This window comes from Erpetoichthys calabaricus, chromosome 5, assembly GCF_900747795.2.
Source record: "Erpetoichthys calabaricus chromosome 5, fErpCal1.3, whole genome shotgun sequence".
NCBI classification, from domain to species: Eukaryota; Metazoa; Chordata; class Cladistia; order Polypteriformes; family Polypteridae; genus Erpetoichthys; species Erpetoichthys calabaricus.
Window position 1 is genome coordinate 238,415,503 of NC_041398.2, and position 27,149 is coordinate 238,442,651.

General features: G+C 40.6%; 1 protein-coding gene across 2 annotated transcripts in view; it reads right to left on the reverse strand.

Annotated features, from left to right (window-relative positions):
* Nucleotides 1-26,818, reverse strand: part of mnd1 (meiotic nuclear divisions 1 homolog (S. cerevisiae)) — a 69,464-nt gene extending 42,646 nt beyond the window's left edge. For both annotated transcript variants that reach the window (XM_051928192.1, XM_028803043.2), the window contains exons 1-3: nucleotides 26,613-26,818; nucleotides 12,153-12,218; nucleotides 5,047-5,104 (exon numbers count right to left, since the gene is read on the reverse strand). In XM_051928192.1, coding sequence (XP_051784152.1) covers nucleotides 5,047-5,104; nucleotides 12,153-12,218; nucleotides 26,613-26,615 — 127 coding nt within the window. In that variant the 5' untranslated portion in view covers nucleotides 26,616-26,818. The remainder of the gene's footprint in view (nucleotides 1-5,046; nucleotides 5,105-12,152; nucleotides 12,219-26,612) is intronic.
* Between the last annotated feature and the right edge of the window lie 331 nt (nucleotides 26,819-27,149).

The following is a 27,149-nucleotide window of genomic DNA, read 5'->3' on the forward strand; positions in this document are numbered from 1 at the left end:
ACTGCAACTGAGCAAAGACCCTGATGGGGGATTGGGGTTTAAAATGTCCCAATTCATCAATGAAGCAAAGCTCTATCTGCACAGGACATTTACAATAAGCAATTTCTGAAGAAAGCACTCTCTCTTATGACAAATCCTACACACCTCATGAAGAAAACGGTTGTCCTCTAGTCATGCAACAAGAGTTATCATATACCATTACACCATAAAAAACAAAAACAGTTCTTAAGGACACAGGGACAACACAGAACTACTGGGACTGGACTGGAAAAGCTCTGCTTTGTTGCAGATTAATGGTATGTTTAAAAGGTTTTTGTTGAATATCAGTTCTATGCACATTTTTTGAGTTCACTTGTTTCAAGACCAGATTTCTTCAGACTAAACTGATTCTGCTGCTTTCATTTCTTAGATAGTTTTGGAAGTTTTTTTTAACATGGACAGTACCTGGTGTTTTTTTTCTTGATTTTTCTAATTCACTTAAACTACCACATGATCTAGACGACAAGTTAACATGAAATAAAAGATGCCTTTTAAAGCTGTTGAACGCCTCACTGTCTAGCTGGACTTTAACTCAACTGGAGTCACAAGTCTATCAAGCTCAAATTATAACAGAATACCCTTTATTGTTACAAAACATTAAACTAATTACACCATGGCAAAAATTAAGTCTGTTTCTTTTTTGTCAGTATAAAAACCGTAAGCTATGAGAGGGACGCATTTAAAATTGATGTTGCAAAAGGAGATTAGTCTCACAAACTGAAAAAATGTAATGTTGCAGGAAAATAATATTTTGGCATTTTTACTGAGAGTGTCCTAATTTTATTTTCATATTACAAATAAAAATAAATTTAATAATGTACAGTATTTAAAATAAGTTACAATGCCTTCAGAAAGCACAGCTCTATCTGGATTGTTTTTTGCTCAACATGTGGGACTTTCAATATATGGGTATGTGCCTTTCTAATCAAATCAATTGAACTGAAGACAGGTGGGCTCCAAACATGGTACAGAAACATCTCAATGATGATCAATACAACAGGATGCACCTGAGCCAAATTGCAAGTGTCATAGCAAAGGGTCTGAATACTTGTGTCAGTTTTTTTTATTTTTTAAATACATTTGCAAAAAATCCTAAAAACTTGTTTTCACTTTGTCATTCTGAGGTACTGAGTATTGTTTGACAAGAGAAAAAAAAGAAATGATAATTTTATAATAGAACTGCAACATAACAAAAGAAAATGTGAAAAATGTGAAGGAGTCAGAATACTTTCTGATGGCACTGTATGCTTACCTCTTCTGGAAATCAAGTACTTCACACATTTAACAGTATAACAAAAAAGTTTTCATTTTTACTTTATATTGCCTCCTTCATAAGCACCGTAATAGTATACCAAGAATACAGTATGATGCAACACAGAGTACATTGTAAATACAGGACACCCATACGAGAAAGTTATTAAATTACTTTAAGGTATATAAACACAAGAAAAATATAAACATAACCATATGAAACCTTAACAACTTAACCATTTTCATAACCTGCAGTACGGAAAGAGCAATTAATCCTTCAGTTCCACAGAAGGGATTTTTTCATACCCTTTCCATGTCCGTCTTCACATCCTAACCATCTCTCACCTCTTTGTCAATACTACATCTCCATGATCCACCTGATGAAGGCCTGACATACTGGTAAAGCCCTACTATATTTAAATTACATCATCTTCCAGAATATTATGTTTTTATTTGTTCTGATCCACTTTTTGATTTAAGCAAAAAATTCTATTAAAAGCATACAGATTTTCAATAGACATACTAGTAGACAGGCAGGCATGCAGTCAGTCAGTCAGGCAGACAGACAGACAGACACATAGAGAGAAAGAATTTGGATATAGCAGACGCAGCTTGTTGTTCCTTTCAAAGATCTCCAGATTGAAGTCAACAGCATTCTATGGTCAGAATGATCCACACAGTGTTGGTGTCAGAGAGAATCAATTCAGTTGCTAAGTTAATAAATATTAACAAGGATGATATAACAATTTCCCTAAGCAGTAACAGGGACAAATTCAGTCCGTATTTCAATGTCTGGAATTCACATTTTAGTTCTAATCGTAAAATGCTTTTTTTTTTTTTACCACTACTTATTCCTTCGTGCTAGGCGAGGGAATCTTTGCCAGCTTTTCAGAAGGTTGCCGGTTTGAATCCCATAAAACACCAGCAGTGACTCTACTCCGTTGGGCCCCTGAGCAAGGCTTTTAACCTGCAATTGCTCCGTCCTGGGTATGATGTTAATCTGTATCCAGGCCAGCAAGCAGGTCCTCCAACTTGCATGGAAAACGTAGGGGTTGGTGGTAGGATTGGCATTCCAGCCACTGTAAAAAAAAAAAAAACCTCACATTGCTCAACATGGTGCTGAGGTGTCACCAATTGCACAGCTGCACTCGGATCTCAATCTGGGTGGTTTGCCGTGTTGTGGGTGCAGCAAAACACTCTCAGCGCATGCTCTCAACCTCTCTCTCATTCACACAGATGTCCAGTCCCCCTCTTGCCTTTTCCACTCCATCTGAACGTAACAGATGCAACCCAACCAGCACTAAAAATAGTGTCTGAAATAAGACGTTTCAGCTGGCTCTCTGTAGTGCAGTACCTGAACCTGCCCCATGGCTTACCATGATATATGACAGGCTAGGGATCTGCACTGGCAATTGGAAGGTTGCCGGTTCGAATCCCGTAAATGCCAATAGGGACTCTGCTCTGTTGGGCCCTTGAGCAAGGCCCTTAACCTGAAATTGCTGAGCACTTTGAGTAGTGAGAAAAGCGCAATATAAATGCAAAGAATTATTAAAAAAGAATTATTATCCAACTTATTTCAAAGCGATCAAACTTTCCTCATTATATGGAGTGTGGCGGATGGCCGGGACGCCCCTTTGACACTGGGACCCGGGGAGCAGCCATAGGATGCACACTACGTCCCCTGGAACCCGTGGTGGCAGCCCTCCTGGGTTACATCGGGGCCACAGGTGTGGGACTTCAGGGCTCAGCCCAGTTGGGCTCTGTGGCCAACAACGAAAGGAGCTGCACGGCTTAATGAGCCCCTGTGGGCTGGAAAGCAGCCTGGAAAGCAGCCACACCCAGAAGTGCAGCCTGAATTAGGTTAATTATCACCTGAAGCACTTCCGGGTGGGCTATAAGAAGAGCCTGCAACCACTTCTCGAGGCGCCAGAGTCGGGAGGAGGAGGAGGACAAAGCTGCCTGGGAGGAGTGGAGGAAGAAGTGTGCGCTGGTGTTTTCGTTTGGTGCGTTTTGGGACTGTGCTGTAACTGAGGGACACGGGGAAGATGTGATTTCCCCCAGCGGAAGAAAAATAAAATCTTTATTTTCATATTCACCTGTGCCTCTGGTGTCAGTCTGTGTCGGGTCGGCACCTACCAAATGCTTCTGCCACAGGAAGCAGGCCAGATCTGAAACCTTTCCACCTCACTTTTATCCTTACTCTAGTTCTGTGCCCTTTGCCCTTTCCATCCTTAGATGAGCTGCTCCTCTGATAAAGTGTAACAGAGCCCCTTAGACAGTAGTGAGTGCAGTGTTACCAGACAAGTACTGTACAGGAATATTTAATATATTCCCACTTTATGTTCCGCATAGTCTCCTACATTCTCAGATGCTGAAAGATGTAATGTGGGCTTTAAATCCAATATGGTCACTCTGTGACATCTCTCAAGTTCACAGCTTTTCCAAAAGGCAGTAAATTTATACTTGGTAAATGTTTAATTAGTATTTCATTACTATTAAATATAAGCCTTTATTTTTTTAAAAAGCATAATGCTAAAAAAATCTCCAGAAAGTGTTTTTTTGTTTTTGAAACTAAACAAAATAAACATTTCATCCACTATAATCACTTCTTGATTCTACAAAATAAAATGCTGAGTAAGAGGAAGAGCTCACATTAAAATATAACCTTATATGGCCTTTTTTATTCTGGTAATGGATTTTCATCCAAATAACCCTGCTAATAAATACATCACTTTATCCTCTTACTTAAATCTGGAAATGCAGACAGTATGTAAATGGAACTGGATATCATTCTCTCCATTTAATTGACTTCTGAAAAGTGCAAATCATCCAGAAAAGTGTGCGCGCAGCTAAATCTGTGGTATGCAAAAATCAGAACAGACAGATGGCAGTAAGGAAGGGCACATTGTATAGCAGAGTAGGAGTAGAAAAAAAAGATGCACTGTAAGTTAGGACTAGAGAGGAAAAAAAATCGTCAAATTCTTTCCATTTTTGAACGCAGATTTCCATTGAACGATTACAAGAAGATAAGGCACAAAGCAGGAACCAAATTTGGACAAATTGACATTTTTTTAGAAGCCACATTCAAGCACAGACCCATGCAATTTAACATCATTATTAAAGGCAACATGCACATTTTGGCAAGCAGACACATAACTGAAGTGCCTGGGGAAAATCCATGCAGAAAAGGGGAGAATCTGCCTATTCCACATAGAGAAGTGACCAAATCAGAATTAGAACACAAATCCTGAGAGATGAAATGCAGGTTAGGTGAACAAAGTCTGCTGAATTAGCCCTTGAGTGTGTGCTAACCCTACAAAGGACTACTGCACTGTCCAGATGTTATTCCTGACTTACACATGATGATTGCTGGGATTGGCTACAGCTGCTTCACGAACCTGCCCTGGATAAGTGGGTGAGGGAAATGAATGGATGGATGAATGCATAATGAATAATAACTGAATATAAAATGCGTGGAATTCATCAGAGGGAAAAATCTTTCAGGGATTTTTAGAGACTCATTGGAAGCCAAGCCATTTGCATCCAGTGAATCAGTACAAAATTACATAAACACCAGCCACTATTGCATAATCTACATACTAATATTAAACTAAAACCATGTAATGCATTTTAAGCTTTTATGTAATTTTGAACAGAAAAGCAAATCCGCAGAAGAGAAAATCTACACAATCATTTTAACAGAAGCAACTGTATGCACTTTCTTTTCTATACAATTACAATGAATTTTATACTTACTTATTCCCTTCATCTTTGGGGCAATCTTTTCCATATCTTTCAACTGAAACACATCCTTCTACAAGACAAAAAATGTCAGTGTATCATTAGGAACCTTTGCAGAAGTGCCTGCCCCATAATTAAGGCAAGAGTATACCAGTATGAAAGAATGCATGCTTAGAACTTACTAATTGTATAACAATATTGTCATTCCAATGAATTAGTACATTTGTTAGTCTGCCCTTGTATATCTTTAAATCTAATTTATGATGCCATTTATTCCAATACATATTTGTGGGGCACCAGATGTCTCCTTATAATCTATGGCGCTCCTTAAATTTTCTTTCATTCACTTGTAACCTAGGAATTACACATACCGACCCGGTCATCAAAACAGTTCAAATCAAATGCCAACAGTGAATGAAAATTAAAACAATTGTTACAACACATGTTCGTTTTACTGTTTCATTGCAGTGCTTGCATCATCCAAATATGAATACGGTGTCCTTTCACTGTTTCGCAAATGCTATAATGTTAAAATATATATGTAATAAATTCTTGAAACTATCCCTCCCGAAAAATCTACCTCTCTTAACTACAGTTTTCAGACTGTATATCCACAGCCAATAAGTTAAAAAGCTGTATAATCATTTTTTTTTTTACTGTTTTATTCATATTTTTAAAGTGTTTATTATTTCCAACACTAACTTCACCTACAACCAATTTTATAAAAAAACAAAACAAAAACTAGTTAATTAGCTGGTGAAAGAAGACGTATCTAATCAGCTGAACAATGAGTAGTTCACTTCTTCTCACCAAAGAGCTCCACAATAAAAAAAATGTGCTGCATATCAATTAATTTTATTATTGCTATAACATACTTTGGTGTCATTCATCCATCCATCCATTTTCCAACCCGCTGAATCCGAACACAGGGTCACGGGGGTCTGCTGGAGCCAATCCCAGCCAACACAGGGCACAAGGCAGGAACCAATCCCGGGCAGGGTGCCAACCCACCGCAGGACACACACAAACACACCAAGCACACACTAGGGCCAATTTAGAATCGCCAATCCACCTAATCTGCATGTCTTTGGACTGTGGGAGGAAACCGGAGCGCCCGGAGGAAACCCACGCAGACACGGGGAGAACATGCAAACTCCACGCAGGGAGGACCCGGGAAGCGAACCCAGGTCCCCAGGTCTCCCAACTGCAAGGCAGCAGCGCTACCCACTGCGCCACCGTGCCGCCAGGTGTCATTCATGTACAGTATATTAAAATAAGACTAGTGAAACCGAGTTCAAATAATTTTAATATGACCAGGGGGCTTTGCCCCCTGCTCGTTTCGCTTGCCAACTCCCCCCCAACCCCCCCCCCCCAGGCCTGCACTATGTGCCAGCCACTTCGTATCTCTGCCGCTCGTGTATGTGGATTTCACTTTCACCAAACAACAATTCTTTGAATTCTCGTGGATACGCCTCTTCATTGGGTAGAAACACCACTTTTCCCTGATGGCAACACAAATTTGATGATCAACAAGTCTCCCAATTAAAGTTTAAATCCAAACAATATATTCAATCTCTTTTCCCTGTTCCATTATTTCACCGAGTAATAATTTCCGTTTGTTTGCACTAATGCAATCTTTACTATCATTTTTTGAGACTTTTGAATTTTAGTACTTTCATTTTCTCTAACCTGCTCTGCAAGTGTATCGCGCCATTTTTTGAATTCCTTACGACTGTCTACTTTGTTATCTACTCTTTGTCTTTTATTTCTGGCCCCGGGCGTGGTTAAATCTCTTGCAAAGTCTCATCTCGCAGGACATGAAAGTGTCTCTCTGAAAAAGTCTCATCTAGTCCCAGGACTTTTTTTATTATAATAGACAGACATGTATGTGAAATATTGACAATGCCCCCATGTGAAACCAACATACATACAGTGCCAATAAAATGTCTTCAACTCTTGGAAGTTTTCACATTTTATTGACGTACAACATTGAATCACAGTGCATTTAATTTGGCTTTTTCAACATTGATCAAAAGAAAAAGACTCTTGAATGTCAAAGTGAAAATAGATCTCTGCATACTAATCTAAATTAATCAGAAATAAAAAACACAAAATAATTGATTGCATAAGCATTCGCCTCTTTCAAATCAGGTAATTTAGTAAGTGAACCTTTGAAAGCGATAGCAGCCTTGAGTCTGTGTGCACAGGTCTCTCTCTCTCACACTCCATCAGCTTTACACATCTGAACACTGCTATTTTTCCCACAATTCACTTTTGCAAAACTGCTCAATCTCGGGCATGTTTCATGGGGATCATGAGTGAATGGCTTTTTTCCAAGTTCAGACACAAATTTTTAATGAGATTGCAATCTGGACTCTGACTCTGCCACTCCTGGACATTAACACTGTTATTTTGAAGCCATTTCTGTGTAGCTTTGGCCTTCTGCTTTTGGGGTTGTTCTCTTGCTAGAAAACAACTCTTCTCCCGAGGCATGGGTTTCTTGCAGACTGCATCAGGTTTTCCTCCAAAATTTTCTGGTATTTTGTTCCATTCATTTTACCCTGACAAGTCTTCCAATTGCAAATTTGTTACTGGGCTTGAACAAGGTCGTTCATTTCCGATCTCCATGCAACCTGACAGAGCTTGAACAATTTTGCAAAGAAGAACAGGGAAAAACTGCAGTGTCCAGATGTACAAAGTTAACAGAGAGAGACCTGTGCATGCAAGCTCAAGGCTGCCATGACTGCCAAAGGTGAATCAACTAAATACTTACTGCAATACTATCAATTTTTGTGTTTCATATTTGTCATCTGTTGATCAATGTGAAAAATGACAAATTAAATCCACTGTAATTCAACAGCAGTTCGGAGTACCCACCCTTTTTGGAGTCCCTGGAGGGGGTGCTAGAGGGCATACCTTCTGGGGACTCCCTCGTTCTGCTGGGAGACTTCAATGCTCACGTGGGCAATGACAGTGAGACCTGGAAGGGCGTGATTGGGAGGAATGGCCCCCCTGATCTGAACCCGAGCGGTGTTTTGTTATTGGACTTCTGTGCTCGTCACGGATTGTCCATAACGAACACCATGTTCAAGCATAGGGGTGTTCATATGTGCACTTGGCACCAGGACACCCTAGGCCTCAGTTCGATGATCGACTTTGTGGTCGTGTCGTCGGACTTGCGGCCACATGTCTTGGACACTTGGGTGAAGAGAGGGGCGGAGCTGTCAACTGATCACCACCTGGTGGTGAGTTGGCTTCGATGGTGGGGGAGGATGCCGGTCAGGCGTGGTAGGCCCAAACGTGTTGTGAGGGTCTGCTGGGAACGTCTGGCAGAGCCCCCTGTCAGAAGTAGCTTCAACTCCCCACCTCCGGCAGAACTTCGACCACATCCCGAGGGAGGTGGGGGACATTGAGTCCGAATGGGCCATGTTCCGTGCCTCTATTGTTGAGGCAGCTGACCGGAGCTGTGGCCGTAAGGTGGTCGGTGCCTGTCGTGGCGGCAATCCCCGAACCCATTGGTGGACACCGGCGGTGAAGGATGCCGTCAAGCTGAAGAAGGAGTCCTACAGGACCCTTTTGTCCTGTGGGACCCCGGAGGCAGCTGATAGGTACCGGCAGGCCAAGCGGAATGCGGCTTTGGTGGTTGCTGAGGCAAAAACTCGGGCGTGGGAGGAGTTTGGGGAGGCCATGGAGAACGACTTTCGGACGGCTTCGAGGAGATTCTGGTCCACCATCCGGCGTCTCAGGAAGGGGAAGCAGTGCAGTGTCAACACTGTATATGGTGGGGATGGTGCGCTGCTGACCTCGACTCGGGACGTTGTGGGTCGGTGGGGGGAATACTTTGAAGACCTCCTCAATCCCATTAACATGCCTTCCAATGAGGAAGCAGAGCCTGGGGACTCAGAGGTGGGCTCCCCCATCTCTGGGACTGAGGTCACCGAGGTGGTCAAAAAACTCCTTGGTGGCAGGGCCCCGGGGGTGGATGAGATACGCCCAGAGTTCCTCAAGGCTCTGGATGTTGTAGGACTGTCTTGGCTGACACGCCTCTGCAACATCGCATGGACATCAGGGACAGTGCCTCTGGATTGGCAGACCGGGGTGGTGGTCCCCCTCTTTAAGAAGGGGGATCGGAGGGTGTGTTCCAACTACAGAGGGATCACACTCCTCAGCCTCCCTGGAAAAGTCTATTCAGGGGTCCTGGAGAGGAGGGTCCGTCGGATAGTCGAGCCTCGGATTCAGGAGGAACAGTGTGGTTTTCGTCCTGGTCGCGGAACAGTGGACCAGCTCTATACCCTTAGCAGGGTCCTGGAGGGTGCATGGGAGTTTGCCCAACCAGTCTACATGTGTTTTGTGGACTTAGAAAAGGCATTCGACTGTGTCCCTCGGGGAATCCTGTGGGGGGTACTCCGAGAGTATGGGGTACCGGCCCCCCTGATAAGGGCTGTTCAGTCCCTGTACGATCAGTGCCAGAGCTTGGTCCGCATTGCCGGCAGTAAGTCGAACCCGTTTCCAGTGAGAGTTGGACTCCGCCAGGGCTGCCCTTTGTCACCGATTCTGTTCATAACTTTTATGGACAGAATTTCTAGGCGCAGCCAGGGTGTTGAGGGGGTCCGGTTTGGTGGGCTCAGGATTGGGTCACTGCTTTTTGCAGATGATGTTGTCCTGTTTGCTTCATCAGGCCGTGATCTTCAGCTCTCTCTGGATCGGTTCGCAGCCGAGTGTGAAGCGGCTGGGATGAGAATCAGCACCTCCAAATCCGAGACCATGGTCCTCAACCGGAAAAGGGTGGAGTGCCCTCTCAGGGTTGGTAGCGAGATCCTGCCCCAAGTGGAGGAGTTCAAGTATCTCGGGGTCTTGTTCACGAGTGAGGGAAGAATGGAGCGTGAGATCGACAGGCGGATCGGTGCGGCATCCGCAGTAATGCGGGCGTTGCATCGGTCTGTCGTGGTGAAAAAGGAGCTGAGCCGCAAGGCGAAGCTCTCAATTTACCAGTCGATCTATGTTCCTACCCTCACCTATGGTCATGAGCTATGGGTAGTGACCGAAAGAACGAGATCGCGAATACAAGCGGCTGAAATGAGTTTCCTCCGCAGGGTGTCTGGGCTTTCCCTTAAAGATAGGGTGAGAAGCTCAGTCATCCGGGAGGGGCTCAGAGTAGAGCCGCTGCTCCTCCGCATCGAGAGGAGTCAGATGAGGTGGCTCGGGCATCTGATCAGGATGCCTCCTGGACGCCTCCCTGGTGAGGTGTTCCAGGCACGTCCAACCGGGAGGAGGCCCCGGGGAAGACCCAGGACACGCTGGAGGGACTATGTCTCTCGACTGGCCTGGGAACGCCTTGGGATTCTCCCGGAAGAGCTAGAAGAAGTGGCCGGGGAGAGGGAAGTCTGGGCATCTCTGCTCAAGCTGCTGCCCCCGCGACCCGACCTCGGATAAGCGGGAGACAATGGATGGATGGATGGATGGATGATTCAATACTGTATAACAATAAAATGTGAAAACTTTTTATAGGCGTTGCACCAATTCATGTGGCATTTACATAATAGTACAGTAGTGATTTAAGCAGTGTTTGTTGGTTACTGATCAGAAAATGTTAGTGAATAAAATGACCTTCATAGTTACATGGAGAGAAATCCACCTCTTCCATATCAACTTAATACAGGCACAAGTCAGACTTCACTCACTATATGAATGACAACACAGCTACTACTATTTGAAAATACATCCATCTAGAAAATTAATGAATTTCACATCCTGACCATAGGACTACTACATTAATTGGATCAATATGTCCAAGTGTGTTTGTGTTAAAACTGTTATTTGTGTGCTGTTGGGGAAATTATAATTAATTATTAATATTTTTGTATTAGCACACCATCAATTTAAGGTTCTGCAAACACAATTCAGCACTTCTGTGGAAATTAATTGTAGAATTTGCTCTTGTCTTTCTAGTCAGTTAATACTCCACAGCAAACAAAATAAAAGAGAATATGTACATTACATTTGATAAGAAGTGTGGGTACAGTGATTAGTATCACTTATTGACAGCTCTGGTTTCATTCCCAGATGAGTCATTATCTATTTGGAGCTTCTCCATTCTAATCACATCCAGTTTCATTTCTAAATAGATCACTATCGATTTGGAGTCTGCACATTCTTTCTAGGTCTTTATGGGTTTACCCCAATAATCTAATCTTCTTTCATATTCACAAAAAAAGACACTGGGGTACATGGTATCTACGAGTTATTCCAATATGACAGAATGTGAATGGGCCCAGCGGAGGACTTGCGACCCACCCAGGACTGGTTCCTGCCTTGAGCTTCCAAAAAAAGGCTACAGCTCTCTAAATTATACTTTTACTAGCACTGCTCTGTACAACATTAGAGCATACAATGTATGTTTGCATGACTTGTTCATGAAGTCAATCAACTAGCAAACGGCTAGAGACAATTTTAGTGCACAACAACAGCAATAACAAACTCACAGGAGCTTGAATAATGTAGAGTGGCACTCAAATGAGTTAATTATACACACCAAGTAGGTATTTTACCCCCAAACCTCTCATTAGAAGAGTCATGCAGCCTCTGTGATTTACCATCGTTTGTCATCTCTGACACGTCAGTAAACAAAAAAAAAACAAAAAAAAAAAAACAACAAAATGACTAGAACCACCCTATATATAAAAAAATTACGTCATTTTTGGCCATTTTAAAAGAAACAGTGAGATATGGGTAAAACAAAACTTCCAGATTAAAGACAGATTAATTAAAAATATAATATCTGTGAAAAATAATTTCCAAATTAGACAGATAGGCACTATATGATAGATAGATAGATAGATAGATAGATAGATAGATAGATAGATAGATAGATAGATAGATAGATAGATAGATAGATAGATAGAGATACTTTATTAATCCCAAGGGAAAATTCACATACTCCAGCAGCAGCATACTGATACAGAACAACATTAAAGAGTGATAAAAACACAGTGCAAGTTAAAAAGTGCAAGGTGGAGAGTGTGAGGCAGTTTAGTCACAAATTAGTCACAAAGGACTACATACTGTACTTAATGTACATTAAAATGACAGACATTCATCTAAAATGCTTAATAAAAACTTACCGTCTCAAAAAATATTTCCATCATGCGAGAGCGTTTCTCTTCCAAACTCAAGCCCTTTTTCTTGGACTAAAAAAAAAAAAAAAAAAAAGAGAGAGAGGAAAGAATTAATTTAACGGATGGAATGAAAGTGCTGAATTCTAACTGTTTTTCCTATTGTGGAACGAGCCCCGGACACAGACAGGCAGACATGGTATTAAGCACCACCACACATTTATTTTACAACTTTTTACAAGAATAAGTGCACCACAAACCCCCAAGACTCCCCCAAAGTCCAGTCCTCTTTCACTCTGCCTTCTTCACCACCTCCACTCCTCTCCACCAAGCTCTGTCCTGCTCCTCACCCGTCTCCAGCCCTCGATTGGAGGGAGGCGGCCCCTTTTATAGCCACCCGTATGTGCTCCAGGTGCCTCCCGACAATCTTCTGCCGGCACTCCCCAGTGTAGCGGAAGTGCCGGCAGCGCACCCGGAAACACTCCGGGTGTCCCCGATCCTCTTCCCCCCAGCACTTCCGAGTGTGGCGGAAGTGCTGAGGTCCAGGGCTCCATAGGCATTGGGGCGCCCCCTGACGGTGACCACGGGCCCCTACAGGGCTGAGCTTCAAAGCTCTCTACCCGTGGTCCCCACAGCCACCAGGACGGTTGTCCCCTCGTGGTCCTCCAGTCCTTTTGGGCATCCCGGCTGGGTACCACCCCCAGCCGCGTGCCACACTATGAATAACAGTACATAAACAGAATGAATAAATGTGTACCAAACTTTTAAGGTATTACTGTGATTTATGACAATTTTAAATATCTAAAAAACCATCTCCTTCATAAATCTGCAATTCTTACCTCAGCATCTTTGTTCGGTAGCAAGGTCTCATCTGTTATAAAACATCTTGAAATATCACTTTTCTGATACAATTAGACCGGATTTAAACACAGGTTCAATTACATGCAATTTGATGTTCCCTTAACTGAGAACAAATGAATCTGTCCTATTTTGGATTTAGGAAGTCTACATTTATTAAAAAAAAAATCATCTCATGATGAATCCTGAAGTAAAATAGGTTAACAAATGACACCCGATTTGATACTTTCTTGTTGGGTTTGAAGAAATTCTTTTTCATAAATAATCTAAAATATTTTAAAGTAAAAGTAGAGTTTCAAGTTAGTAGTGAGTATAAAAAATAGCATGTAGTTAAAAAACAAAACAAACAAAAATTCACATTGAAATACACTTAAACTATAAACACACACACCCACAAAACATATATCCATATAACTACCAGCACAATCCTTTCCCTAACTCCGTTATCCAGGGCAGGGTCACGGGATGCTGGAGTCCCACCTCAGCAGTCACTGGGTACAAGGCAGGAACAACACTTGGACAGGTGCCAGTTCATTGCAGGGCAAACACATACATGAGCACACATATTTATTAACACCAGTTCACCTAACTTGCATGTCTTTGGGCTTCAGAACAATACCCACACACAAACACGAGAAAAAAAAAAAAAAAAAAAAAAAACTCAATGCTGGCAGCACCCAAGATACGAACCCCAGCCTTGTCAAAATGAGGCAGCATTTATTACTAGTACAAGTGTATGCATGTTCACACTGCAATGAACTTGCACCCTGTCCAGGGATTGATCCTGCCTGGCACCCTACACTTTCTACAATAGGCTCCAGCTTCTCCATGACTCTACTTAGGATAAAGCGGGTGTGGAAGATAGATGGATAGATGGCAATCATCTATATAGAGTTAGTAAAGTGCTGCATCTACAATGAAAAGAAAAAAAAAAAAAGGTCAAGAATGTTCCAGTGCTAAAAGGAACAGCAGGTACGAGACACAATGTTTTGGCTGTATAGCCTTTATACATAACAACATGGTGAGCTAACAATAACCTCCCTATCAAAAGAAAGATGATAAAAAGCTCATCATGGATTACTGAAAAACTAAAGGCAGCAGATACACTCCCATCTGAGTTGGAGTGTGTTTCCAGCTTCAAATTCCTGGGCGTCCTCATCTAGGAGGATCTTTCTTGGACAATAAACACTTCTGGTCTTATTAAAAAAAAGTGCAATAGCGACTTTATTTTCTGTGGAGGCTAAAGAAAGCCTGCCTGTTTCCTCAGATTCTGTTTTACTTTTACTGCTGCACTGTCGCGAGTATATTGACTACCTGCATTACCATGTGGCATGGCATCAGCTCTATAGCTGGCAGGAAGGTGGATAGTGAAAATTACCCAGCACATTTTAGGCACCCCGCTGCTGACTACTGCTTACTTGCAGCATACATTGTGTCTGTGATGGGCTTGCAGCTTCATCAACGATGTCTCTCACCCCAAACATGGACTGTTTACCCTCCTCCCATTCAGGGAGGCCCTATAGGAGCCTTCAGTCCCGCACCAGCAGGCTCAGGAACCGTTTCTTTCATAACACAAATCAACATTCTGAACTCTTAACCCTAAGTCCTCAATAGCTGACCTTTCTAAATATCAATAATCTTCTGACTGTACTCTCTCTATATTTTTCCCTGTTTACATATATCTTTTACAGGTAGAGGCCAAAAATGGGATAAACCTAGCATTACCTGGGTAAAGTTTGCGTTATCCAAAAGACCCAAGTAAAGCACTATTTGGAAATAATATATTTTTTTTTTTTTTTTTTTTTTTTTAAATCGGACTGTATCTGGGTAAAGTGCGACCCACATACATGCCACTGGGTAAAGTTAGTTTTTCCTTTTGGTAGAGGTTTGAGCATGCACATCGTATAGAAGCGTATTTTTCTCCCTCACCACTCTCAGAGATAACAATGGCTACCATCAGTGAAACACATGTTGCGTTTACCAGGGCTGTGGAGTCGGTAGATAAATCCTTCGACTCCGACTCCTTAATTTCCGGTACTTCTGACTCCGACTCCTCTGTATTTAATATGCTAATGTATTTTCCATGTTGGTTGAAGGAAGGCAACATAAATGTCATTTAACCACAGAACTACTGGCTAGGAAACTGACTCTCTACCATATTGGCCAGTTTAAACAAAAGACAACAACCCCTGAACACACATCAGGCCATAGCACACACCTCCACCTACATGATTACACTTGTTTATACTCAAATGAACTTGTTAAACACATTATATCGGAAATAAAATGAAAACACTTATTGTAATTTGGATTATGGTGCATTACAAAATGTGAATGTCAGGTTGTACAATAGCTCGGCTGAACTTCACACTAGCAGTAACACAGCTATGCACTGGGCTTTATTCTTACATAAGTACTTAATTATGACTGTTGTTTGTGAAATGGGACATTTGAACTTACTGTATTTTTTTCATTACAATTTTAATTTATTAGGAGTTGAAGCCCTGGTTTAAACAGCGTTTTTATGAAAGATTTGATGAATTAATTTCTACAAAACATTTCTACATGATAAATGAGGAATATCACCAGTTTATAAACTCCATGAAAAATGCTAAGACATCAGTTTTGAAAACATCTAAGGACTATCGCTGCTTGAAACGGTTTGATGTGTTTACTGTTGGAAGAGCCGAGAAGCTTATCGCTCCTGTTGGACCAGGTCAGTCTAATGTAAGGTATTTTGTGACACACAGGCTCTAGCCGTAACATATCTATTCTGCACCTAAAATATTCCATGTATCTATATTTATTCATATCATGCACCCGTACTTACTTATCAGTACTCATATCTATATACACTTCCTTGCATATACTACTACCTATAAATTCAAATATCATATAGATATATATATTTTCATTTGTATGATGCCTTATTGCACTTTAAATGTACTATTTGCACCCACTGTCTATGGCACCTTACACTACTATTTGCACTTTTTGATTAGATGCTACCTGTACAATGACAATAAAGTTGTATTTAATCTAATCTAAACCTGACAATACTACATTGATGAGCACAATCATGGAGCAGAAAAGTGAGGACTTCTGCAAAGCTAAAGGAAGGTGCTTGTTGCTAGGGAAGCTACACTCACTTCCTATCAGTGAGAGTCACGTTGCCACTACAGAGTTTAATACAACAGAATCACACCTTAAGTCAACTACTTTATATTATACAAATAGGGTAGGTACAGAAAACATGGATATATATTATACACTGCATACCTCACAGACACACATGAATGTGTATATACATATAGTCATATGAAAAAGTTTGGGAACCCCTCTTAATTCTTTGGATTTTTGTTTCTCATTGGCTGAACTTCCTTTTAATATATGACATGCCTTATGGAAACAGTAGTATTTCAGCAGTGACATTAAGTTTATTGGATTAACAGAAAATATGCAATATGCATCATAAAAAAATTAGACAGGAGCATAAATGTGGGCACCGCAATAGAGATATGACATCAATACTTAGTTGAGCCTCCTTTTGTAAATCTAACAGACTCTAGACGCTGTCCTCCTATAGCCTTTGATGAGTGTCTGGATTCTGGATGGAGGTATTGTTGACCATTCTTCCAAACAAAATCTCTCCAGTTCAGTTCAATTTGATGGCTGGCGAGCACGGACAGCCTGCTTCAAAGCAACCCATAGATTTTTGATGATATTCAAGTCAGGGGACTGTGACGGCCATTCCAGAACATTGTATTTCTCCCTCAGCATGAATGCCTTTGTAGATTTTGGGTCATTGTCTTGTTGGAATATCCAACCCCTGCGTAACTTCAACTTTGTGACTGATGCTTGAACATTATCCTGAAGAATTTGTTGATTTTGGGTTGAATTCATCAGACCCTCGACTTTAACAGTCCCTGAACTAGCCCCACAGCATGATGGAACCTCCACCAAATTTGACAGTAGGTAGCAGGTGTTTTTCTTGGAATGCGGAGTTCCTCTTCCGCTATGCAAAGCTCTTTTTGTTATGACCAAATAACTCAATTTTTGTCTCATCAGTCCAAAGCACTTTGTTCCAAAATGAATCTGGCTTGTCTAAATGAGCATTTGCATACAACAAGCGACTCTGTTTGTGGTGTGAGTGCAGAAAGGGCTTCTTTCTCATCACCCCGCCATACAGATGTTCTTTGTGCAAATTGCGCTGAATTGTAGAATGATGTACAGATACACCATCTGCAGCAAGATGTTCTTGCAGGTGTTTGGAGGTGATCTGTGGGTTGTCTGTAACCATTCTCACAATCCTGCTCATATGCCACTCCTGTAATTTTCTTGGCCTGCCAGACCTGCTGGGTTTAACAGCAACTGTGCCCGTGGCCTTCTATTTCCTGATTCCATTCTTTACAGTTGAAACTGACACTTTAAACCTCTGAGATAGCTTTGTGTAGCCTTCCCCTAAACAATGAGACTGAACAATCTTTGTTTTCAGATCTTTAGAGAGTTGCTTTAAGGATCCCATGCTATCACTCTTCACAAGAGAGTCAAAGGGAAGCACAACTTACAATTGACCACCTTAAATACCTTTATGAATGATTGGACACACCTGTCTATGAAGGCTTAACGAGCTCATCCAACCAATTTGGTGTTGCCAGTAATCAGCATTGAGCAGTGACAGGCATTCAAATCAGCAAAATGACAAGGGGACCCACATTTTTTCACATTTGATTTAATTTCATACAACTAAATACTGCTTAACTAAAAATCTTTGTTCGGAATACACCCCAGTACTCAGATGTTCCTAGGAAATGAAAGACATCTGCGGTGGGTTGGCACCCTGCCCAGGATTGTTTCCTGCCTTGTGCCCTGTGTTGGCTGGGATTGGCTCCAGCAGACCCCCGTGACCCTGTGTTCGGATTCAGCGGGTTGGAAAATGGATGGATGGATGGATGAAAGACATACCATTTCAACTTTTTTGTTGAAAGTAGAATAAATTATTATGAAGGCTGAGAGGGGCTCCCAAACTTTTTCATATGACTGTATATAGATTAATACACACACACACACACTTCAGACCACTTTACACTATTATCCTAGGGAAAAAAAATACATTAACATCTTAAAGTGACAACGCAGAGCATGGTGAAATATTCACAAAGGTTAATAGCATGACATCTCTTATATGAAATTGTTCAGGATTTAGGTACTAAAATACAGTTTTATGCAAACTTCAGAATGCCTGATGCTATGAAAATCAGAAGGACCCCAAACATAAGTCATTGACTTGGACATAAGCTTGCAGTGTAGCAGGAAGAAATGCTAAACTTATAAAAGGTCAGCAACTGAAGCACAGCAGATTACAGTAAGCAGATTACAATAGCTGTAGCATTTTCATGCAGTGGCTCCTCTGACCGTTTGTGGTGGAAAGAAATCACTGAAGCAGTGGCATACTTCTTTACAGTTTTTAATTCAATATACCAGAGAGAAAAGACTGGCGCCAAGAAAAATTCACCGAATAATTAACACAAAATATTACCAAACATAGTTTTAAGATGAAGCATTGCATAAGTGACACATCCATACTGTCACATCACTGAAACTAATGTTGCTTGCTTTTTCACCACCTCCACAAACACTAACTTCTGATTGACAAAATAAGTAGAGTTGTTACATCTCATCCTAACAATTCCCAACAGCAGAAGAAAATGGAAATGTCAAAGCCTATATCTTCAAGTTTAGTATTTCTGTGATGCTCATATGAATGAATTTATTTTTCATGGAATAAAATAGAAATTACTAGCATGTCAAATATGAGAGAAATCAAACAAGTTTATGTAATGGCAGTAGGGGGAAGCAGTATGGACAAAGTGCAGGCTTTAAAGGCCTACAGTCAATTCCTGGATAGATGCAGACTTCACATTATCATTAGTAGGTGTGAATATTTCACTACTACTTTTTCCTCTTCATCTTATCCCAGTTCTATTTGGGGGTGATGAGGTTGATCAAGCTTCTCCAGACACTTTGGTCCTGTACCTCCTCGCCAGTCAAGCCCTTTCCTTCAGATATTCTTTTACTTTATCCATCCACCTCTGCTATGGTCTTGCTTGTTTTCTCATCTCCTGGACTTCCATTCCCATCACTCTTTTTGCCTACAAATTCATTGTCTCCCCTCATCACATGTCCATACTACTTCAACCTCCTTTCCTGTGCTTTCTTAGATATTTAGATTGAAATCACTGAAATTTTAAATGTCTTCATTTACAGCCAGACAAGCTATATTTACAACATTAATATAAACCTTTAGAATTAGACAATAATGAACATAATACAGGATTACATTAAAAAAAACTGCTTTGATTATTTTAATGCGAGTTTTATAGTTTTGGGTGCTGAATTCAAAAATGAAAAACATTTTTCTCCATCACATAAAATTTTCGGAGAAAATGTATATTACAGTTTTTTTTTATTGTTCTTGCACTATAAAATCGAGTATTAATATTTTATTTTAATGATTATTTAAATTTAATATTATCTAATATTAAAATCTATGTTTAAACCAAAACAATTATTTTATTCATTAATAAGGTCAAAATACAGCTGAAAGTTCTGTGTATATTACTGGGTTGGCAGTCACATTTTCTCTTTGAGTGGGACAGCAGAGACAATAACTCACTTTGGGTTCAGAAGGAATTGCCACCTGAAAAAAGCAACAGCTTGGTGCCAAAAACATCATCAGTGCCCTTATTTATCAAGAGGAATCCTAGGAATTGCACTAAAAGTCACAAGGAAAAGAATTTGTCCTACCTCAGAGTAGGACATTAGAAGCATTTACGAACCATCCTAGTCCCAAATCCCAGTTTAGGAGTAGGAGATGACATCCTTATATTATCGCGCTTGTGTCCATCTGTGCTCAGTATAAACAATGGTTGCCAGAACTACTCTATCCCTTCACAACAGTAGCGAGGAATCCGTGCTCCTGGCAGAGTTTTGGTCTTAGGCTTATTGTCAATTCTTCAATGTGACCAGTTATCGACTGTGGTATTTGACTGTTTATTCGCTGCATACTTTGTTACTCACCGAAACTGCATTATGACACTACCATTTTACACTTTATCTTTCACATCAACGTAAGCCTCCCAATAAAATTAAACGGTCTTGCCGGCCTACATACTCACACCAACACACAGAAGCAGAAACATCGACATCACGCCAGACCAACCAGCACAGGCAAGATGCCTTAGAACAAGACAGACAACATATGACAAACCACAGAGTGACGTTATCTGAAGATTAGCGGCAGCAAGTCTCGCACGTGGACAGTGAACGAAAAACAAATTAACCAAACAAAATTTCTTAAGAGCAGAGGCAAACTGCCAGACAACAAGAAACACTATGATGGTAAAACTACAGGGATTCTATAAAACTGACAACTCAAAACATGATATTCCCTTTATATTACAGCGTAGGCAATTCCCCATTCATTTAGCATATTCTATGACTCTCACCAAGTCACAAGGACAAATGTTTAATAACGTCGGAGTTTATTTGCCAGGCCCTGTTTTTACCCATGGCCAGTTGTACACTACATTTTCCAGAGTTACATCAAAACCTGGGATTAAACATACAGGTATTTGCAGGGTTACACACATGGGAATATTTTCGCTGACAAAAACGTTTATGCAACAAAGTGCAACTTCCGACAATTATTATAGACGTCAGTATACTACGCTACCTAACGGCCACACTTGACACATACTGACTTACATGTGCCCTGCATTTCCCTTCTTATCCAATGTGTTCTGCTAACCTGTTCATGTTACACTTTGTATTGTAAGTGACTATAATACCATCCCATACTAATCATGTGACTGCTCTAATATTGAGTCCTCTCACAAGTCACTACTTGTTAAAATAATCTCCTTTCTTACTGTAAAGTGTGATGTTCTTCTCTTCCTCATCATCATTTCATTAACGATTTTATTCTTGGAAAATTTTCACAAGCACGATTTGCTAGTCTGAGAATAAATGACATTATTATTTTACAGCATCCCTTCCCATATATATTTTCTTATACTAATGATGAGGCTCCACCACAAAGATAATAATACAATAATCAAAGTAGATGAAGAAGAAGGATAACATTATAAGGTAGGACATTGCATGTAATTGTTGCAACTTTATGAAAAACATTGTAATGTTGATGGATGAGGTCTCCAGGACTCTAAACAAATCCAAATCATATTATGTGATATCATCTACTGTTAAATTCTGCTCCATACTTGTAAAAATTTTTGTTTTATACTGTATTGAGGATTTGTTCTGTTCTGTGTATTGTATTGACTCCCTTCTTTTTGACACGCACTGCATGCCCAACCTACCTAGAAAGGGGTCTCTTTTTTGAACTGCCATTCCCGAGGTTTCTTCCATTTTTTCCCTACTAGGTTTTTTTTGGGAGTTTTTCCTTGTCTTCTAAGAGAGACAAGGCTGGGGGGCTGTCAAGAGGCAGGGCCTGTTAAAGCCCATTGCAGTTCTTCTTGTGAGATTTTGGGCTATACAAAAATAAATTGAATTGTATTGTAATGAACACCTAAGTGAAAAGATTGCAATACATACACACTGAAAGAGAGCTAAGCCAGGTAACAGGCATCTTTGTGTATTAATGAATGATCCACAGCGGCACATCCAGAAGAAATGCTTTTCCACTGTTATGGCACAAAGGAAAGGCCTCATAAAGTAAAGGTTACTGAAACTAACCACAACTTTTCCAGCACTGTTATTGAAGCTGTGTGCACTTGCATTGTTCTTGATCACATATTCCACCATGGCATGCTTTTCACTCTCAGAGATCCCCCTTTCATTCTGTGAGGCTCCATATATCCAAAGCCCCAAGAGTCTCCACCTGCCTTCTTAAACCTTCCTGGCTTGTATAGTGTAAAGCGAATACAAATCACAGTGTCAATCACCCACACAGTCCTGCTTATCTAATAGTCTTACTGCTAAAATACACTTTGTACCCATAACCACCTGTTTGTTGATACAGTGATATCACTTACAATTTATATACTGTATGCATGCTCATTTGCACTTGGGGCAAAGTGTGTGCCAATGTGCATCAGTGGGGCTTGCTTTACTTTACCTCACGTGGAGCTGAGGGTAAATGTTTTATCTGAATATTACCTCACACGTTGAAAGGGCATTTAAAGTTTGGTGCAAAATTTGAGAATGGTTGGTTGTGACATACCAGATAGAAGCCTTTTTCCTCTGGCCAAAACGCATGACGTCACCAACACTTTAATCTCATCTGACAGTGCATGGCTTCTCAGTGTAAATGGATTGATAACATGATACATAAGACTCCAGTAAAAGTCCAGTGTTTCCAAAACATTCAGCCTTTCCCAGCATGTGCATGCAGATCTCTGCCTGAACACTATCTTCTGGAACTTCCAAGCAAGTTAGGGCAGCTCACAAGCTTTCTTAAATCCTAGTGGATTTAGGAGTAATTTCCTAACTTCAGAAATTTTAAGTAAAGGAAACGTTTGTCAAAGTCCTATCAAAAGATGGAGCCCGTTTTATGTATTTGTGCCAAAGGTTTCCAGGTTTGTCTGAGGCTAAACTGAAAAAGGGCATTCTTGCCGGGTCTGATATTAGAGAACAGATTTCCAATTCAGAATTTGATGGCGTAACAAATGGAACAAATGTTTTGGGTTTCATTGAAAGAAGTAATTTATAAGATTTTAGAACATTAGAACAATCTGGATGAGAACAGGCCACTCAGCCCAACAAAGCTTGCCAATCCTATCCACTTATTTCTTCCAAAAAAACATCAAGTCAAGCTTTGAAAGTCCCTAACATCCTAAAGTCTACCACACTACTTGGTCACTTATTCCAAGCGTCTGTCATTCTTTGTGTGAAGAAAACTTCCTGATGTTTGTGTGAAATTTCCCCTTCACAAGTTTCCAACTGTGTCCCCGTGTTCTTGATGGACTCATTTTAAAGTCACCGTCTCGATCCACTGGACTAACACCCTTCATAATTTTAAACACTTCAGTCAGGTCTCCTCTTAATCTCCTTGTGTTTAAACTGTAAAGGCTCAGCTCTTTTAATCTTTCCTCATAATTCACCCCCTGTAGCCCTGAAATCAGCCTAGTCGCTCTTCTCTGGACCTTCTCTTGTGCTGTTATGTCCTTTTTGTAGCCTGGAGACCAAAACTGCACACAGGACTACAGATGAGGCCTCACCAGTGTGTTATAAAGCTTGAGCAGAACCTCCTGTGACTTGTACTCCACACATCAAGGCGCTATATAACCTGACATTCTGTGAGCCTTCTTAAAGGCGTCTGAACACTGTCTGACAGTCGATAGCTTAAGAGTCCACTACAACTCCTAAATCTTTCTCATAAGGTGGACTCTTGATTTTCCGACCGCCCATTGTGTATTCAGAATCTTAGCTTTTAGGTAACAATTCTTCCTCTTTCAGCTGCTCCTGTTAAGATCTAAATTATAAAGTCATTATGAAAAAAATGTTAGTTATATTTAAGGAATTAGGTTGTAACATCAGACCCCCGTGACCCTGTGTTCGGATTCAGCGGGTTGGAAAATGGATGGATGGATGGTTGTAACATAAGTCTTAATGTTCACTTTTTAGGATCTTATTTGAAATTTTACCCTGAAAATATTACAGCCGTGAGTGAAAGATTGTGGTCAATCCTTAAGAAGTGGGTGGACAAACAAAAACCCCCCAATTCTGACAAACTCCAAGCTTTGATTCTGCAAGAATGGGCTGCCATCTGTCAGGATTGGGCCCCGAAGTTGATTTCCAGCCTGCCAGGGTGAATTGCAGAGGTCTTGGAAAAGAAAGAAGGGCCAACACTGCAAATATGGAATCTGTGCATAAACTTGATGTCATTGTCAATAAAAGCCTTTGAAACTTCTGAACTGTTTGTAATTCTACTTCAGTACACCAGAGAAACATCTGACACAAAGATCTAAAAAATACTGAAGCAGCAAACTTTGTGAAAATAAATATTTGTGTCATTCTCAAAACTGTTGGCCACGACTGTACATCACGATATCTAAGACATGGAAAGAAGGCACTGATGGATGTTTCAGAGGGATGCACCATTTAATAATTAAAAAAAAAAAAAAAAAGATGGACCACCAAACAAAATTTTAAGAAATGAGAAAAACTAGAAATTATTTGTACAGCAATGAACAAGTATTTTATTTTCTTTACATGTACAGTATGTGTATAATATTAAAGTGACTAAACATTTAATTGTACATGAATTTAGAACTTTACTGTACACGAGTATACATTTAATTAAATGTGACGTGGTGGAAACATTCTAATTAAACATTTAATTGTGTTCATGAATGCAAATAAAAATAACCATTCACAATTAAAATCATTTTTTTATCACATTAATTTTACAGATCTGTGCAGGTCTGCCAGGTGTTACATGGGCGTCCCCTTGGCCTAGTCCAGCCACTCGGGTCCTCAACAATGAGACGACTCACCCTCGGGCAATCGCGCCACATGGCCGTAGTGCCGTAACTGATGCTCCCTCACAATGCAGGTCATGTGCCTCATTCGAGCAACAAAAAGTCAAACCAGCGGTACCCAAGGATTCTCAGAAGAGACACAGTACCAAAGGAGTCCAGTCTTCGTCTCAGGTCAATGGATAGCGTCCATGTCTTACAACCATATAGCAAGACAGGAAGCACCAAGACTCTAAAGACTTGGACCTTCGTCCTTTTACTGAGATATCAGGAGTGCCACACACCCCTTTCCAGCGACCTCATGACCTCCATGCTCTCCCAATCTGTCAACTGACTTCATAGGAAGAGTCACCAGAGACATGAATGTCACTGCCGAGGTAACTACACCTCTCGACAAGGTTGACACTCTCTCTGCAGACAGACACAATGCTGATGGCCGTGCCCAAGAGGTCATTAATTAAACTGAAACAGTAATAAGTAACAACTAACAATTTGGCAGACAGTAGTAAATAACATAATAACAACAACAAATCATTTGGCACCTGTGTGTCCACCATACAATATTTTCTCAAAAAATATTTAAAAAAAAATAAGTGATGGGTTGAGAGACATTGATCAGCTCTGGTCCACAAAACATTTAGTGGTGGTCTCAAAAAAACAATAATTTTGGAAATGTCTGGTATGGCAGTGTAGAAACCCCAGCAAGCCAAACAATTAAATGTGTTTTTATATGTGAGTGAAAATGAATGCCTTTCTTAGAATGGTGCCTTGCAGAAACAGTCTGAAACCCCCAAAAGTATGGTTTCCACCTTTTGGCGTGTTTTGCACCTTACTATTGTTTGGTTATCGCTGTTTAATGAAAAAAAAATTAAGGGATCTCAATGATTGACAAGCTAGTCATTTAAAATAGAAGGAAAAGAAATATGTTTCTGTAGCAGTGGATAGATAGATAGATAGATAGATAGATAGATAGATAGATAGATAGATAGATAGATAGATAGATAGATAGATAGATATTTTATTAATCCCAAGGATTAATACTCCAGCAGCAGCATATGGATACAAAAAAACAATATTAAACTAAAGAGTAATAAAAATGCAGGTATAAAAGAAAGTGATAGGAGTGATCAATAAAAAAAAGAGAAAAATAAAAGGTAGAAAAATAAAGTCGTACACGGAGCTGCTGAAAAGGCTGCCACTCTCGGCGGCGCCTGAAGTTACTGGCCATTAATTAAGAAATTGGCAGGAGCAAAGACCTGCAGCCACTGTGGCCTTCCAGTATCTGCATCAGTACCTGCCTAGATTTACCTTGTCGTTGATCGATCGCGTAATTTTAAGCTTGACAGCACATATTTAGAAAATTAATATAATGCTCCAGAAGCAGAAAATAATAAATTAATACATATATGTCACACTGATGAGAAGTGAAACGTTTTTAGTAAAAAACGCACCAATGCAGTCTAATGAATTTGCAAGGAAAAAAGACATTAAATACTCGTACGAAGGCTAAAATTTAACCAATTGTGCATTATAAAAATCGACACAGGTAAAAACATTACTTTATCCAGCCAATGCTTACTGAAATGACTTGATCTAATTATCAAGGTTACGGAGGTGCCAGGGCTTATTGGCAAAAGGTAGAAACCCGACTTGGACAGAAAAATGTGAACATCTATTTTTCTACTATTAACTGTACAGGGTTATTGGACAACCTACAAAAAAAAGGCCAACATGTAAATAGCCAGTCACCGGCATGCGATTTGCATTAACCACGCCCATATCAAATCCTGATTGGTTTTAATGTGTTGCTGTCACTGCCACACTTTTTCGAGCTGCAGCAGTCCTGTTCCGTTTTCTTGCTTTTAAACCCTTGGATACTAAGTCACTTATCTCACGGTGTGATGCCTGACAATTTTATTTTTTCATTTTTTATTAAATGAGGGATGCGGTGGAAGTGCTCTCGAGACAGCGCTTTCGCTTGTTTACTCGAACAAATGCTGAAGCTGTATAATCACTTTGGTCACAGTTGTACAGCAAGGTGTTTAAAAACAATAACACAACAATACAAAAACCCACGCAAACATTCATTACGCCTAACACAATAGCTTACCATTGCCTGTCGAATTCGTCAGCACTCGCTTCTCGCTTCTGTTTGTCAGCAGCAATGAATAGACGTGTTCAGTTTGGCGCCATACACGGAGGGGCGGTGACTAGAAAGCACGTGTGCGGAACGCTTCATCGCGAACACGCCTGCGCAATTTAAATTTATTCAACTAACTTTATTGGCATGGTAAGGCACAAACGTAAAGCACTTCTAACATATTACACACACAACTGAGTGCGCGTTATAAAAAAATCTACGGGGTGCCAGACCATCATGTTAGGCTCATCAGTACGGGTAAGTGTGCTCAGGAATAGACTGCTGCCAGAGATGCCATTTCCCTGCGATCCTATCATGGCAGAGGCGGCAGTAGAGCGTGGATGGTTGGAATAAAGTAGATGTCGTAGTCTTGAGTAAGGCTGCACGTTGTAAACTTTTCCGCCTGCAAAACGTTTCTGAAGACGTGCCAGTAATGTAAATGAGCACCTGCAAATTGTGTGTGTGTGTACCCTGTGAAGTGTCATCCCATCGAGGTTTGGCTCCTAC